Source organism: Bombus pyrosoma, linkage group LG2, assembly GCF_014825855.1.
Source record: "Bombus pyrosoma isolate SC7728 linkage group LG2, ASM1482585v1, whole genome shotgun sequence".
NCBI classification, from domain to species: domain Eukaryota; kingdom Metazoa; phylum Arthropoda; class Insecta; order Hymenoptera; family Apidae; genus Bombus; species Bombus pyrosoma.
Window position 1 is genome coordinate 2,593,948 of NC_057771.1, and position 17,576 is coordinate 2,611,523.

At 37.2% G+C, this 17,576-nt stretch overlaps 2 protein-coding genes across 11 annotated transcripts in view; one reads left to right on the plus strand and one right to left on the minus strand.

Annotated features, from left to right (window-relative positions):
- Positions 1 to 14,536, plus strand: part of LOC122577826 — a 41,300-nt gene extending 26,764 nt beyond the window's left edge. For 4 of the 6 annotated variants that reach the window (XM_043749480.1, XM_043749482.1, XM_043749484.1 and 1 more), the window contains 4 exons: positions 4,679 to 4,798; positions 8,806 to 10,749; positions 13,563 to 13,761; positions 14,351 to 14,536. In XM_043749480.1, the coding sequence (XP_043605415.1) occupies positions 4,681 to 4,798; positions 8,806 to 10,749; positions 13,563 to 13,761; positions 14,351 to 14,399 (2,310 nt within the window). In that variant the 5' untranslated portion in view covers positions 4,679 to 4,680 and the 3' untranslated portion in view covers positions 14,400 to 14,536. Of the gene's footprint in view, positions 1 to 1,246; positions 2,044 to 4,678; positions 4,799 to 7,914; positions 8,086 to 8,805; positions 10,750 to 13,562; positions 13,762 to 14,350 lie in introns of those variants that run through there. The other 2 variants (XM_043749479.1, XM_043749485.1) reach the window with 2 other exon arrangements.
- A 131-nt stretch (positions 14,537 to 14,667) lies between these two features.
- LOC122577825 overlaps positions 14,668 to 17,576 on the minus strand; it is a 77,503-nt gene continuing 74,594 nt past the window's right edge. For all 5 annotated transcript variants that reach the window (XM_043749474.1, XM_043749477.1, XM_043749478.1 and 2 more), the window contains 3 exons: positions 16,820 to 17,382; positions 15,171 to 15,291; positions 14,668 to 15,079 (listed from right to left, as the gene is read on the minus strand). In XM_043749474.1, coding sequence (XP_043605409.1) covers positions 15,043 to 15,079; positions 15,171 to 15,291; positions 16,820 to 17,382 — 721 coding nt within the window. In that variant the 3' untranslated portion in view covers positions 14,668 to 15,042. The remainder of the gene's footprint in view (positions 15,080 to 15,170; positions 15,292 to 16,819; positions 17,383 to 17,576) is intronic.

Sequence of the window (17,576 nt, forward strand, 5' to 3'; positions counted from 1 at the left end):
GAAAAACGATTCGATTCGAATATGAAGCCATTCATCGATGAACGCTCTTCATTTGCTTGCTTTTTAAAGCAGATTCGTTTTATAAAACATTTTACGGAACATGGGCTTGATCAAATCGAGATTAAGCAATTAACAGTGCAATTAACGTGCAATTTGAATAATAAACAAGAAATGTAGTCACGAATAGACAAAGAAGAGCAAGAAATGTGATTGTGTTTTTGAACAGTTTGATGTGTCCGGGAACATTGAGTTTCTCTGCTTCTGAGAAAGTGATTCCATTTTTTGCGTAATCATACTTTATCTTGGTTTCCGTTCAACCTTATCACGTCATTGCGTTTCACTTAATTGACTGGAAGATCAGTGAAAGCGCGATGAGTAAATTACTTAATGGCTTAATGGATTCGAGTGTTCGCTATGCATATACACCACTCCGATTACGAGTGCGTTCTAAGTTAAAGTTAACTGCCGTAAAATCGATTTCACGACTTATTTATTTGCGTTCTTGCATTTAAAAAATTTAGGAATACGATAATATACGGTGTTCTCATATAATCTAATAAATATGTTATTCGTTTAAATTATCGTATGATCACTTTTTCAAACTGTGTATCATATTTTCTAAACAATTCCTTCTATTATTTCACTCTTTATTATAGCTAGTAGCTATTAGCGCTCTGCTAGAGACTGTCATGCTTCTTATTGTGATGTTGAAAGTGAGAATTTCATAAAACGCTGTTACAACGAGTGTTTCACTTTATGAACGTGTTGTGTTAAATGTTTATCTCTGAGGTAACTATTACGCACTCGTAATATTTAAACGTGATCAGACATTTTGAAGATTGCGGCGAATTTTCACTTGCATAATCTTACTACTATTTCTTAAAATTAGAAACTGTCACTTAAGTTAAACTTACTTACTGATACCGCTTACATATCTCTGAAACGAAAATTTTCAAACTCCTATAAATTTAGGAAAAGATTAAGTAAAACGATTAAGATACTTTATTAAATAAAATAATAAGGGTACTTCACCGGTTGTCATTGTATGCTTTCAATCTGAAGAATCATTCCCGTCCTATGTCTCGTACCCACAAAAATTGTACAAAATTAGTCTCTGTGAAACGAAGGTCGTAATTAATTGTCTAATGATCATTTGGCCGCGTTTAATCACGGTCGGGAACATATCGCGAAGTCTGCAACTAAGTGCTGCTGGTATTATCGATTCAAGATAACGGCTACAACGGGTGCAACGAAGATTTACAATCGAGAACATCGAAGAGACTTTAACACAGAGTACCGGAGGGTGGAACGAATCAGCAGCCACGAAGGTGGAACGATAAATCTGTGCACAGATAACTGGACGTTTAGCTTCCAGATTCTTCAAAGCAATAACGACTCGAGCACGACATGAAATTTAGCGAAGGACACTCGTGCATAAGTGCATGTGATTCATTTAGGTATTCGTTCGTTTGTAAGATTAGAGGTCGAAGATTCAACTAACTGATAACAGATAAAAATAAGTGTCCAGTTATAAATTACTTTGCGCACAACTCTAGGAAATGTAACAGAGCTTTCCAAAGAATAATCGTTGGAAGAATTTTCAAGAATCTGCGACTTTCCAATCTTTCCCACCTATGATCACCCACCCATGACTACGCTCGACTATCGATAATAACCATTAAAAGAAAGAGATATACCGTGATTCCTTAACCAGATACAAAACATACCCACTTAAGTTTCACCGGAATAACAATCGAAACCTCGGCGAATTGGAGCGTGAACCTGGTTCGTGTTCCATATAATTTTCGAAAAAATTCTTCGCCTTAGCATCCAGCTCGCTAAACACGCGGTGTAATTTTCTACGGAGGTGGTAGTTGCGATCAATCGACTGTCACGGGCCGCGTGTTCTAGGGCCGCGAGTTTACGGCCATGAACTTCCTCCTGACGACGGGCATCCTTGATCGTGGCCCCCGATTCATCTTTTATGGTCGCCGGTCGTCTGAATGAAAAGTGAAAAGCGGACGTCGTGGGAGCAGCGAAAAGGTACCGTTGGCATACATATTTGTATCGGAGAAAGTCGCCACACTCTCTCCCTCTCTTTCTCTCATGGTTTCTTCGTAGCTGCATCTACATAATATCGATGCATTAACACCTTGCATAACTCAGGCTCGCAGTATTAATCATCCCATTATGCGACCGTCTCGTAGAAACAGAGTTCTGTGCGTTGCGTCGCAGCCGACGCTTTTCACGCTCAGCGTGTAACGCCATCTCCGTATTCGCGAAAAATCATGCGATGGAAATCGATACTATCGATGGAATGTGAGGGTAGGAGTCGTAATGAAATATTTCGGATGTGAAAATTTTAACATCGTATCGCGGCTCTCTGATGCTTACATACTTCGTTATTAAAACGAAATGGTTCTGATTGCCCCAATAAACGTGTTTTATTATTCATAGCAGTATAGATTAAGCGATAGGATTAGCTAGCTACGTATTTTTCCAAATTCCATACGAGCAACGAATCGTTACGCTTTATTCACGATTCCGCACGCTTTTACATTTTCTTTTGACCCCTTTGTAATGCGAATAATGGTACGCGATTCTCATAACGGAATAAAATTATTTCACCGTAAGCTTTCAAATCAATCAAATCTTTATAGAATAGATTTTGCATCTCTAAGCGACAAGCGCTTATGGAACGCGTCTATGTAGGTCCAATTAACGAAACCAATTTTGTATATACCTTCGTCAACGTTTTATAGATGAAAATTGCATTAGAAGAAAGATAAGAACAGGACGTAAGAAACACGTTATTTATATTTCCAAGCACAAACGATATGTACGATTCAATGTGTAATAAATAATGACACTTCCAATAACCGCTTTTTCCGTGACAAGATAATCGCCCTCAAAATCCGTTGGTCCGTTGAGCGCAGACTATCACACGGAAAAGGCATGATTTGTCATGAGAGACTATGCGGACCGTTAAAGCAGAAGTTGTTATGTTCGCGGCTTCGTTTCGGCGAGTATGAGGTGGCTAAATTACGGTTTCTACGAGAAGCAGATGAACGGTAACGCCTCCGTGAGGATTCCGTCTGACAGAGAATCACGAAGGATCAAGCGATACTTCTTCTGCGGAAAAAGGACAGCATTATCGTCGACAGTTGCTCGCAACGGTACCTACTACACTGGAAATGGCAATGGAAAATTTCTTCGAGATGACCCAACCTTTTTTTCCATCCTTTGAGCGATCTCTGTATTAACATCGCTGATGCCACGATACTGGGAGTGTAGAATTCAACGTCCGCAATATGTATATACACGGTACACTAACTCGCAGATATGATTTTTGGATCATGCGGTCAATTAGATAATGTTTGTTAGCTTGTACAAACTACACATGAGTAAGAAATAGTATTAATTGGAATTTGAGCATTGCATCGAGAAAAAGAAGAATTAGGATTATTAATACGATACTCATCAACGTATGATTGATAAGTCACGAATAATTTAACGAAGTGTTTGTGCATTGTGCGAGTTTTAAAGAAAATCGATATTAACTTGAATTCATGATACAACGATGCTGTGTAATTTTACGTAATCCTTGCGCAGCCACGTGTAATTGTCACAGCGTGAACGGTTTTAACGAGAGTCAAGGTCTCTTGATGAGCAAAAATAAATTCCAGTCGAACGGATCAGAATTACTACCATTCGCTAATTAATTTGTACCAGGTCCGTTACCATAATGGCCTCGATTCGTTTATGAATCTTTGGGTCTGATTTAACCGGCTTTCGTGTTTCACTTTATCGCTTTTGAAAATAAAGTTGATAATTCCGTAAGGCGGAAAGTAATATTTTATGCTCAGGATCTATGATAATTATATAGATACTATTAAATATCTAAGCAATATATCAAACTACAACATATAACGATTAACGGTATTGGTATTTAAAACTACGCATAATACTTTCATTGTGTATTAATACAACATTCAGGGACACTTGTTTTGTATTCATAATCACATTGGTGAATAAAAAGCACTTTACAGTTCTCTGAAATTCATAAATCTTCGTATATGCGTATCAAAATCGACCATTCGATCGTCCTTCGAATCAGCGAATTGTATTTTAAACAGCAAGTTTATAATTTATAACATCCTCCATACTTTTCCAAGGTTGCCTGTCCATTAAGCCTTTTTACGCCATATGTATTCGGTATCGGTAACAAGTGCACCCGCGAGGTGGAAAGAAGGGCCTCGGTTCAGCGATCACAGCGGAAACTGTCGCCGTTCGTTCACGCGAGATCCATTCACCGCAAGTGTAACCGTTTCACTTTTATAAATTATCAGTATTGCGATCAACCGAAACCTGCTGTTGCTTCGCATTTTTTTATCCCGATCTGATTTTTAATCTTTCGCTAGAATCTGCGTGAGATTGCAAGAGAAAAAATGTATGTCGAGTAAACCAAGTTTTGTAACAGCGAAATTAGGAATTTTTTTAAGATTTCCTGTTATAGCGCGAGCGTTACTATTATTTGTTCTTATTCGAACTGTTTCTCCAATTTTATACAATAGCGCCGTCAGTTCTGCTCACCTCGAAACGATAATTGGGCCTTACATCAAATTTCAACAGGACTCGAAATTAAAACTCGTGTTTCAATTATAATTTCTTATTTCAGAAATGCGTTGGTTTCGTGGCCACGCCGAGGCGCCAAGACTTTTAAGCTTAAGTCCTCTTCAAGCTGATGAAGACCTTGACGGAGCATCTTACCACTTTCATGCCACGTCTCAGTACAGAGGTAAGAATCGTGAGAACCATCGATACAATTACCACATTGCTAAGAACAACGCGTGTCGTGAATTTTCATAATGCGAATTACAATCATATTCTGACGTTAATAATCTCGAAATCAAACGTAACTTATAATCAATACCTACCTACATATACCATATGTTTTTCGAATAAAAAACTTTAATGTAGATATTAAAATATATAAATTGCCAATTAATAAATTATTAAAATAGTAATTAAAATATATAGAACAACATAAATTCCAGTTACATTCGCATACTTTACCTTTAATTATATTCGTATACTGAATACTAATATATCAAGTATGTCTCTTGACATATGAAATTCCGTCCCAACAGCTTGGTTTATTACGCTTCGAAATTGCTCATTTGGAATTTGAACTTAAATCGCCCGTCGATATTGCCTGCGATTGTTCACTCTAATGCCACGTTATTAGCTAAGATCATTGGGAAATTGCACGCAAATTGAGTCCATACCATCAGGATTTCATTTCAGGAATAGTTATTACTACTCAAAGTTGCGTCACACGAACACTCGTGTAATAACATGTAAAAAAGTTTCATTGTTTCACGTATTTTTCTATGAACGTTAATTCGTGTGATAGTACGAAATGCCATTTTGTTGGTATAGTAGCAAGTGCGTTTTATGACGATTCCTTTTGAAATGCAGAAATTTCTCTGTCGATGATGTCTCGTATGTCGCTTCATCAAAGTCGCTTTCGAAAGCAAAGAAACTTTGCATAGCCTCGTTGCCTATGTGAGAGTCTCTTTTTGCGAACTTAGTCTGTATTCGGTTACGAAAAAGGAGAGATTTACCTCGTTCGCCACGATGAACTCAGCAACGCACATTGCATGCGCTGGAAAATGCGTTAATAAGCTTAATAATCCGACACTTTATGATAATATTCATTGCATAAAAGTTACAAATTGCAATTGTGACTCTTATATTGTATTTCTTCTGGATGTCGGCTTGAAGTTATTTGTCGCTTGAAGGGTTTTGAAATTATTCAGTACGGTACTTTTAATGATAGAAAATTTGTAACGTGTCAACATGGCAGATAAGGTTTTCTTTATTCAGTCTACATGAAATAGAAGAACAGTCGTTTCTGCAACTATTCTGAGTCCTGAATGACTTTAACTTCTTAATTAACTTTATTGTATATATATATATAAGATATATATGTAAGATATATATATATATATATATATATATATATATATATCTTGCGATAGTCACCTCCTGGAATTTTTTGGACAACATTAGATTACGATTATTTGAAGAATCCCATACCTAACGGACTTATCTACAAGGTTAAAGAAATCTTACGTCGTTGGCAAATTAATGCAATTAATCGTGACGATAACACAAGATAATAATGGGATTAGTAGGCGCGTTTCTTTGTGTAAAAGCGATATGGTTGTTAATTTACATATGTATATTTACGTAGCCGACGAACGCACACCTTTACCAGAAAACCACAGTGTTAGTTAACGCGCTTCTATGAACAACTGTGTTAATAGCATTGTGGTTTTTGACGGTAATATACGGTCAACTTATTACTATTTTTGCGACAGTCTCGTTAATTTTTGTAACCAGAATGCTTGGTTCGCGTTAGTTGGTGCCACAACACTTTCTAAAGACTAACAACCTTCTCTCGTCGATTATAAGAAAGGAAACGGCTGCATTTTGCGAAGTCAGCTCGCATACTAGACAAAAACCTCGTGGCATTACTGGCCGACATCAAGTCTGCGGTGTTACGTAGACGTTAACGAGTTTCTTCGTGGCAAAAACGACTGCTGGTTAAAGATTTCGTAATTGCGTGTTGTTTGCAGGAAAACTGCAAATTATTTAAATCACCGTTGAGAAAATGCTGGAAAAATTTTGTGGCGTTGTGTCACGCGTTACGAACGTTATGTAATACGAATACATAGTCTAAAGAATTGCAGCATCATTTACTATGTTATCTTAGTATAGTTTCTTATAAATACTAATGTCTTTTTACAGAAAAAGAAAGATTGAATGCTACTATCTAATAGTAATACTATCTAAATCAAGCATCTGTCAAATAATATTTTGTAGTTTATCCTGTGTAATTTATACTGTCTTCTGAAATACAGGTTATCACATTACAGACAATTATATAATTGTTATATATCAGTATCCAGAATTTCAATTTTGCACGACAGGAAGTAAGCTTTAATAGTTTCGTTTTAATCGAGTTGCCGCTTGCATCGAGTGAAACCGCATTTGTTTCCTTTTCTAGTAGTTCGTCGTATTATATTTGCCGCAAAATTGATCCTTTCTTTCTTTTGTTGTGAAACGCTTTCTTCAATCCTGTCGAACAACTGAAAGGTCTATTTACCGTGCAACTCTTAACTTCGCTCTCCGTCATTATCATCGATACTCGAGAAATATACTAGATATCGAGTGAAGCGTACTTCCTGCAGTTCGCTAAACCTACTCTAGCATTTCATCCCAACGGAAAAATTTACCGCTTCAAGCATTTATGTAATTTAATTTATATCGCGAAATTGTTCCCTTTATATTCGTTACGTGTAATATTAATCTTCGTAGTCAAAGTTCTTCGTGACATTTTTTGGATGCGTACTTTTATATCGTTAGAAAATGTGTCAGTTCATAATTTTACGATATTCGTCGACGAAATACCACTGTAAAAAGAAATATCAATACATAGCTACTAAAAATTCTGTTTCAATTATTTTATGTTTGAAGAGGTAATTATTCAATTCCCAAAGAGATTGTAAAAAGAGAGGAATTAATTTATCGCTTATATGTATAATGTATTTAACGGTATCAATAGCAACCAAAAAACGCCATTTTCAAGACATTTAATTTATGAAAATATTTTATTAATTCATTTATGCAAAATTCGTTACATACTTCCGATCCCTCATTCGTTACTTCTTCGACTGCCTAGTTTCCCCGATTCGTGCGACTATTTTTATTTCTATCACTCGAGCAGAGTACTCATGTGAATTGCTCATACGGGATGTCCTGCCTTCCACACATCCTGCGCGACGCCGTCTTAGGTCTGCGTTCAAACTCATATAACGTCATGCTTCGCAGAAGCATCATTTTCGTCGTGACTGTCGCTGTTAAACGAAGTTTCAAGTTGTAACGCGCCGCATGCGTTTTGTGCTCGTTGAGTAAAGATCTGTCGTTTCCTTAAAAGGATGACTAACGTTTGGTGCGACAGATTGTTATACGTGGACCGTTCGAAGAGGATCGTAGACATCCAGCAGTTTTTAAAATGTAATTCGCATTGTCGTGTAATCTGTTAAACAGATTTTGAATTTTCCAAAATGAATTTTTAAGCTGTTCGTTTCGACGTTGGTTGTTTCTAAAGTGATTCATCGAACATGACCGAGAGTGATTTTATCGTTGATGACAACAGTTAATTGTAATTCTTGACAGTGTCAAATATAGCTTTACATTTTGAACGATTACGTTGTGAGATTTTTTAAAAAAAGATCATTTTTGTAACGAAATAAATTAGCATTTGTAAAGAATAATTTTGCATTTATGCAATGTTGAGTTTTAGTTGCGCTGTGATTCTTCCAAGTAATTTGCCTTGTTTTTTGATAAAAAATTGTAATTAAATACTTTCATGAACTTTTATTGTTAATGTGTGTGATTAATAAATAAATGTGTCATGATAGTTTATCAGTTTGATTAATAAACAAGTACAACAATTATAGATATTCTACACATCTTGTACATTTACCGTTCAAAATCTTAAGATCAGAACTTTTAAAGCAAAGTCAGCTTGATAATTACATCGAGGTGCAAATAGTACTAATAAACGTTTCATGAACGTTATGAATATGATAAAGAGTAATATGAAGAATTCTGAATAACCTTACCCGAGATGGAAACTTCTGAAATAAGGAGTTTCCAATATTCGATTTTAATCATTTTTGTTTAATCGAATAATTTTAAACAAACATTTATCTATTTTTCATCGCCCCTTAGATTTGTCTCCGGTGCGATGGGCTCGCCGAAAATCGTCGAGTTCGGAATCGGAACGAAACTGCTACAACGTGCAAACATCGAAAGTGACCACCGAGCGGAGTCCCACCAAGAAGAATAAGAAAAGGATTCAGCAGGAGAGGCGGAGAGTCTGCGAGAAACGGAATCCTCTTTTGGATCGTGTAAAGAACGCCAGACTAAGCTTCTTCAAGGATCGAGATTCCGACGACGAAGACCAGGAGGAAGCCGAAAATCCGGAGAAGTCGCAGCTTCGTTCTATGTGCGAATTGGACCAACGTGGCCTAACTAGAAACGAATTTCGTAGATCTGTCTGCGAGTCTGATTTGAAAGAAATTATCGAAGAAGAGAAGACTCAGGCGAAGAGGAAAAGACGTTCGAAATCACAAACCAGATTGCCTTATCGAAAGCAGCAAGAAGAACGCTTCCCTTTCGTAGGTTTTCGACAGTCTGCTGGCCAAAAGGTAGGAAACTTACCTAAGGATGTCAACCAGGAAAGCGCTGCTCAACAGAATCGCAAATGGCGGAAGAACAAAGAGTTCTTTCAGGATCATCAGACACCTAAACGATCGATGGATCACGTTTTGGAAGGTTCTACCAGTCGTCTAGAAGACCCATCTTTCAAAGATGGTTCTCAATTCGATAGCATAACACCATCGAGCTGTTTAGCCGCTAAGTTTCGAGCAATGCAGGACAGGTACCTAAAAAGTTCCACTAGTAAGATAATAGCGAAGATCTACAAGAAGGAAGGTAAAGACAAAGAAAGACGAAGACTGAGAAGCTTCTCGTACGGTACTCTGCCAGGCCTCGAGGAACTCCGGACGAATCCGCTTTACGAAGAACAAGATCAAGATGATAACGATTCTGGGATTCTGGATAACGACTCTGCTACCAGCTCTTTGCTCGACGACAGGTGCAGTAGCAGCGCTTCCGGCTTGTTAACTGCTCTCAATGATTCGTCCCTAAATTCTCCGCCTCAGCTACCACCGAGAAAACCTTCTTCCTCTATCGTAGATGTAGAGAAAACTTCAAGGCTGTTTTCCACCCTGGATATCTACTGTAGCAGAAATGAGGGCAGGCGTTGCGGGAGGAATGCGTCCGAAATGAATACTCTCGAGGACTCTCCCGGGCAGATTTGTCAAGCTGCGAACAACGAACTGATAGATCGACAGGATCGTGATGGTTCTAAGTCGCCTCAGGAAAAAGATATCATCGAGAGGCTCGACGGTAAAAGTTCGTTAGGATCGGAGAACTATCAGACTGGCAGACTTTCAGTTATCAGAAACAGACCTTACACTACTGAAAACATCGTCGTGAAGCTCCCTAGGGAAAGTTCCGACCAGTGTTTAGGTATTTTCATCGCGAAGACGGCAGAGTCCAGTCCAGGTTACTTGGTGGCACACGTAGTACCCAATGGTCTGGCTGATAAAGAGGGTACCTTGAGGATAGGCGACGAAATCTTGATAGTTAATGGAAAAAGACTGCGAGGATTAAGTATGGTCGAGGCTAGAAAGATTCTTGGAAGCGGGAATGGTCCTGGCGACGTGGACATCGTCGTCTCAAGGTATTCCGCCGTAGACCAATCCCCGAAAAAACTGACAGAGAGCAGCGTAGATTACGAGAACGTTCACATGGAAAATGGTCACGGAGTTATAGTCGAGAATTCACCTAGTACACACTTTAGAAAGCATCAAACGAAGCATCATCGGGATAGGAAGAATGAATGCAATAGATCCACTTCTTCGGATAAGGCCATCATGAGTGTGGACAATGGCGGATCGCAGAGCGTATCAAATTTTTGTACACTGCCAAGGAGACCTAGAAACACTGTTTCGACGTTCCTGACAGTCGTGTTTCAGAAAGGTCCTGGGAATAAATCGCTGGGATTTACTATCGTGGGTGGAAGCGACAGTCCTAAAGGAAGCATCGGTGAGTGATTTACTTGTGATTTATACCACTATCGATACTATTGACTCTTATCAATCCTTTGCAATTTCTTGCAACGTGTCACTGATACAAGGTTTATCTAACAAAAGGTGGTGGGAGGGGATATATATGAGATGAAAATGTGTGTTCAGATTTCTACTATTTAAACAATATCCATAATTATAATTGTATCTTTTGTAATGTCTCCATTTGTACGTTTCACAGATCCGTGTGTCATCTATAAAAGAGCATTTACATTATTTTCTAGTTTAAATAGATTAATCTGTAATCTATGGCATTTTTTATTATAAAATTGACAGTAACAGAGTTTGCCTGTATTTTGATATACTAATAAACTAATATATAGCAATTAGGTATTAGTGTAGAACTATACTTGTTAAAGACTATTATAACATTAACTTTAAAGCTATTATAATTAACGTGCTATTTACTTTAGCATTCAGATGCAGTAAAAATAGATTAACAATTATTATCTAATATATAAGGTAACATCGTTACTATTCGTTGTGGAGTACTATTATATCATAACATATCATATCACCAGTAAATTAATTAATATTTAATTGGTTTGAAGATAGTATGCGGAACATTATCTATTCTAATATTTTAGCACAATTTGCGATCACTACATTAAGGAAAGATAAATAATTCGTTTTACAATTGTCTCATTAAAATATTCTTAAATATTAACATTACAAATGGCATCCAAATACAAAACGAGATACGATCTGCTCTAAGTTCGTTAGTCACGATTAAATTGAAAAAATCTCGGTATTTTACTTAACAAAGACGCTTTAAACTTTTAACAAGACTAACCCTATGTTAAAATCCTATGCAATATCTTTGTAAATATATCTATATTTAGAATTGAAAACGCGTCTCAAACTTTAAATGCGATTATATGTATCGGAAATTTTCAAACATCAACGTTTTCATCGTTTCTTAAAATTATTTGTATTTAAAGAAAAACTTCCAATCGTTAACTAGAATGATTAATATTAATTTAATCAATCTAAAGATAAACGGAAAGATTTCAAACTTAGCGATTAGAGATTTTAAATATTCTTAAAATTCAACATTCTCTACGTTCTTTAACAACTTCAATATTCAGAACCAAAATAGCCTTATAAATCTTTCGATATTAACATTATCATATCGTTTAACACGACTCCTTAAAATCTTTACAATGTACTTTGAACTTTTAACACGATAAAACATCTTAGTAATTTTCAATATCGAAATCTTTTCAACATTAAAATAGCACTTGAAACATTCAACAAAATCCGTTCGTCTTTACTTTTTCACTAGTATAAATTAATTCTGTATAGGTTTTAAATGAAAAAAACCATATATTAAATATTTTTTTAATTATTATTCAAGAAATTAATTAGGTCAAATTTTATTTAAAAAATTATAAGAATTTTAATTTTGTCATACAACACTGAGATAACATTTTACTTACGACATGCATTAGAAATAAAAAATTAAATAGTGCAACATGATTTCTACCATACATAACATTTCGAATTGAGAGAGCTAAAATCTCCATCCTTATGATCCATCAACCCTTCGCCGTGATCTAATGTCGATATGGAAAGAACTCAATGCTCGAGAAAACATTTTCAAACCTCGCAATAAAGATATTCCGACGAAGATTGCTTCTTATCAAAGTTTGTAGAAGGCTGCTTCGGGTTTTATCGCGAAGCGTTGCTTGTACTCAGGGGCGTGTATTTGGGGAGGGCCGATTCGCAAACAAGCAGAAATAGCGATGGATCAAAACTTTTGCTTAAGAACTAGAAACAACGGCGGTTTTCTCGCATAACGTTTACGCACTCGCTCGACCGCCGTATGGCGCTGCTTGTCGATAAACTACCTCCGCGTGTATACAAGCAGTCTCGAGTTTTACGCGCTCGTTACATTACAAGGCGAATGCGTTCCAATCCGCGTTTCGTACGCATCGGGAATACCGGTCTTCCAGTTGTTTTACATTCATGTTAGATCAGCCGCGTACATGGATGCGATGCAGTTCGCTTCTTGAACGATGAAAAGAACATCGTTGAGAAACGTCTCGGGCTAGTTCGAGTCAAAGAACTATTGTATCGAGTGTTTATCGGCTAGAGGGGCGAGGGGAGATGTTTTGTAATACATCTCTAAAATAAGAATAAGAACTAAGAAATTGATCGCTTAAATTTTGCATTCGGTTGACCATAAAAGACAAACCTCTAAAATCTATTTTTTTTCTTTTTTTTTTTTTTTTTTTTTTTTTAAGATATACATTGATGAACATGTGAAAATTGATTGTTTTTGTAAAATACATGTTCTTTCAAAAACTTTGACGGAAGAAATATTTAATTTGTACTTAATAGGATTTATGTAGCGAGAAAGGATGAGACGTCGAAAATTATCATAAAAAGGAAAAGTGCACGAAGACTAAATTGAACCAGATCGAATCTTTCCGATGACGTTGTATTTGTAATTTTTAGCAAGTTCAAGTTCTTATAACGATACATAAGCGAAATATTAATTTTCGTGTTCTAGATTACTTGCCTAGATGTTCTCTACGGATTATAAAATGTTATTACGTTGTTTGAATTTGTTTGTAAAGCTTACTTATTAACATTATCGAGTTTTATCAAATCGTCCATGTTCGTTTATAAGCTATCTATTGTCTGCGAATAAATAATTCGAAATTATCGCAATAGAAATATTTCCTTTGCAAATCTATTTGTCATATCGATCGCTGCTTAATTTTTCTTCGCATAATTCGTAGTAATTATCGTATATATTTATTACAGGTATCTTTATAAAATCGGTATTGCCAGGAGGGCAAGCCGCGGAAGATGGCCGTTTGCGTGCGGGTGACGAGATCTTGGCAGTGAATGGCCACGTTTGTCACGACTTGACCCATAAAAAAGCCGTTCAGCTATTCCGTAACATTAAAACTGGACCGATTGCCTTGCATCTTTGTAGACGCGTGAAAAATAAAGAACTACAGTAAGTATGGCAGTACTGTACTGTTACGCACAGCTTTCTACGATTTTTATCAGTGTCCTTTAGTATTAACGTTAGCTGATTGTATAGGAAAGAAATTCATAAAGTTAACATAAGACTGTTATAAAATTTCAACTTTAGTACAGTCATGCTGATTATGTAAAAAGGGAATGAGTCACATTTTTCCTCAATATATTTCATTCGTAAGAATGAATCTACGAAAATGAAATTGAAATTTTTTAGCAGCATGTGCGTAAAATTTGGAATTAAAACTAAACAGTGCAAAAAAAAAAATACATAGTGTCTAAATTATACTTGGAAAGCACAGCCCTTTCACATTATTTTGCCTCCTGTATTTCCAAAATATTTATAATTTTCTCTTCCTTACATTTATGTACATTTTCTCCATAAACATCGTAGGAATGTGAATATTTTCGCCATACAGCGATCTTAGTGATTATTTAGCAATAATAACCGAACCTAAATTCTTACGTAACCAGCACGATATATACTAATTCCTTAATTGTATAAAATATATTACAGTTTGAGATTAAGAATGGTATCTTAAATAATTTACGACATTATCTTTCAGGACAACGAAGGCTAAGTCGTGCGCAGATCTTTTGCTCGTCGACACGTGAAGAGAAGCTGTACAAGAAGATTGTAAAAACGAAGAAAATACTTTGTGACCTCTGTAAAAATGAATTGGGAACCTGTACATACTGTAAATTTGTAAAGTCCCTTGAAAATAAAATTATTATTTAATAACTGTTCAAAAGTTGTTTCGTTGATCGTTGCACATCATTGTTACGCATAACAGATCCTTAAGCACCTTTAAATTACGGCTCCTTTATTGTCCTCTATAATCCTAATAATAATACTAATAATAATAATAGTAATAACAACAAGAATAATAATAATAATAATAATAATAATAATAATAATAATAATAATAATGTCAGAAATCGTATACAATGAATTCACGCTGCTGTAACGTATCTCTATAAAATCTTACAGTCATGATAATAATAACATAATAATAAAAATAATATATAATAATAGTCAATAATAACTAATAATAATAATAATAATTTGATAATACACATAATTCCTACGCAACTGCGGCACCGCAGTAAATAAATTAATTGAAACAAACATCAAAGATCAAAGATTCGTTCTGATAGACTAGAATCCTAAAACTTCGTATGCAGCGAACACTAAATCGCTTAGAGTTAAACCGAAAGAGCACTTCCTGTGGGCAGCTTCGTCCACGTTGCCTCCTTCTCAGCACGGCGCGGATTTTTGCGTACTTTTTGGATACCTGCAAACAGTTATGTTCTCTATAGGTTCGTTCATTTTACACACACTTAGCTTTTAAATCTGAAAATATGGATATCAAGTTTTATAAATACCTGTGTCTCCTTGTGATTTCCAATTCAACTGGGCCTTCTCTTACTGCTTTGAACAATTCGATAACTTCTTGGTGTGTGTAGCCACGCAGCACCTTTCCATTTAAACTTAGGATTTCGTCACCTACGGACAATGTTTAAAGCGCTATCTCAATTAAATGCTTACATTCATCTCATTCTCTAAATATTCAAACCATCGTTTGATCCAAAAGAAAGAATTTCGAAATTTAGAGCAGCTCAAAGGAGTTTCTTAGCAACAGCTGAAAATGCATCGATCCTGTACTTATGCAATCGAAAGATAGCGGAGTGGCAGTCCGTTATGCTAGCATGCGGCAGGTTGTAGTGCCACGAGGAAACCGCGAACGTTCGCGTGCTCGAAAAAAGTGTAGGGATCGGTTGAAACTCGAAACGCATTGCGTGAAACTTGCCTACAGAACGTGCTGCCGCCTACCGCGACGAGAACTTTGTAAAAATCACGAAAGAGACGTGTGCGCGAAATTCGATTCGACGTTGACACCGTGTCTCTTCTTCCTGGTGGAAACGCCATATTTCGTTTCGATCGGATCTTTACTTTTCCTGTTTGTTGTATTTGATAGCATTTCACAGCAAGTATTTGAATTTTACAGTATTATGGTACTATAGTACTTAAAGATGTATTTTATTTTTGTAAGGTAAGATCGACCATTGTATTTTTGTATTTTTTGGCACCGTATTTCGATCAAAAAACACATATTTTCCAGCATTGAGAGGCCAAGCAAGTTAATCAAATTATTAAATCTACGAAACGAAATTTCAAATGAAAATCGCCAGCAAATAAACAGGCATTCCGTGTCTACGTCCACTCAATATTCATTAAAATCTCTGACTGCGTCAGACCTACCAATCGATCCAATTCACAGGACCATTCTTCTTGCGTCCTATAAACGTAACCAAAAACGTCCAATAACGTAATCGTGAGTCCCATTTAACTTGCTCGCCTTTGGCAACGAAGAAAGCGACAGAAAAGATCCCGTTGACAAAGCTGGCGACGAGGTCGCCAAGCCAAGTCCAGTGGCACGCCGCTTCAATAGGCGGGAAAAGAAAGAGTTGGCAAAAATGAAAAGGAAAAAAAAACAAAGGGACCGGGGAACAGGAGAGGAAACGAGAAAGGGCACGAAGAGTGCCGGACTGTTTAGAAATGCACGCGACGTCAGGCGTCGGATTAAAGATTCGAGGTGTGTCCGACGCGTCCATGGCGTGAATGCACGAGGAACGACGAACGCGTACGTGACACATCGACACGCTCGATCCACACCGTGATCCTGAAATAGCGAACTATGTCGATGGAACGAAATCCTTGCGCGATCCACGCCAGAGAAATCTGCGATCGATTGCGTCACGGTCACGGAGGAATGGTAACGTGAGAGATTACACGCCGCAGCACTAAGCCCGTAAAAGGAATTGAGAAGCTCGCGATAGATCTTCAAGGAGATCGTTTCCAACTGCATCGATCGATACGTTTGGATTACCGATCCGGAGGTTTTATTTTTTGCAAGATTTAAAGTATCGAATGTCACACTCTTTGAATGTCACGGTCTACGACTCTCGAGCAAATTATCGACAAGTACCAATTTAATTACCAATTCCAAACTCGTTAAACTAGTTTACGTTACCTTGGAACAGCGACTTGGAGACGTCAGCTTGACCACCGGGGAAAATCCTCCTCACGAAGATGCCCATTTCACCGCGAGGGCTGTCTCTGCCACCCACCACGCTGAAACCGAGACTAGGCTTGCCGTAGCCCTTCTCGAATTTGGCAATGTGTCTCGATAAATAATGTTGCGGCTCTATCGTCGATTCCAAATTACTTTCCACGCCCTTCCGTTCTTTGGACATGCAAGAAAGCGGCAGAAAGTCCGGCCTCTTCGTCGACTGAATGCCTTCGTCCGCAGCAGGTGTGCTCGATTGATTCGATTGTACAGTTTGCCTCGTTTCACTGTCGATCAACGACAGATTCGAAAGATTCTTTGCATTTTCCAGGTACTCGTACTCCCCAGGTAAAGTCGGAGGGCTGACATACACCTGTGGCACTGTCTCCTCGAACGCGGTCATCAGACGTATTTTGTTACCGGTGAAAGATCTTAGAAACTCTTGGACCTCCTCCAGGCTTTCCAGCGTCCTCAGCTCCTTCCCTTCAACCTCGACGATCTCATCACCAAGCCTTAGTCTTCCGTCTCTGTTAAGATTGAGCTTTATTAAATGAATGCGTGGAAGTAAAACCAAGAGCAGTTGATTTAGACAGATGATTATTTATTGAGAAACTCTGATGGAACTCGATAAATTACTACCTATTCCCGTACGCTCTAAACTATTTCTAAACTACACTTAAATATTCTCTGATAAGATTTTAGATGATGACATTTATCTATT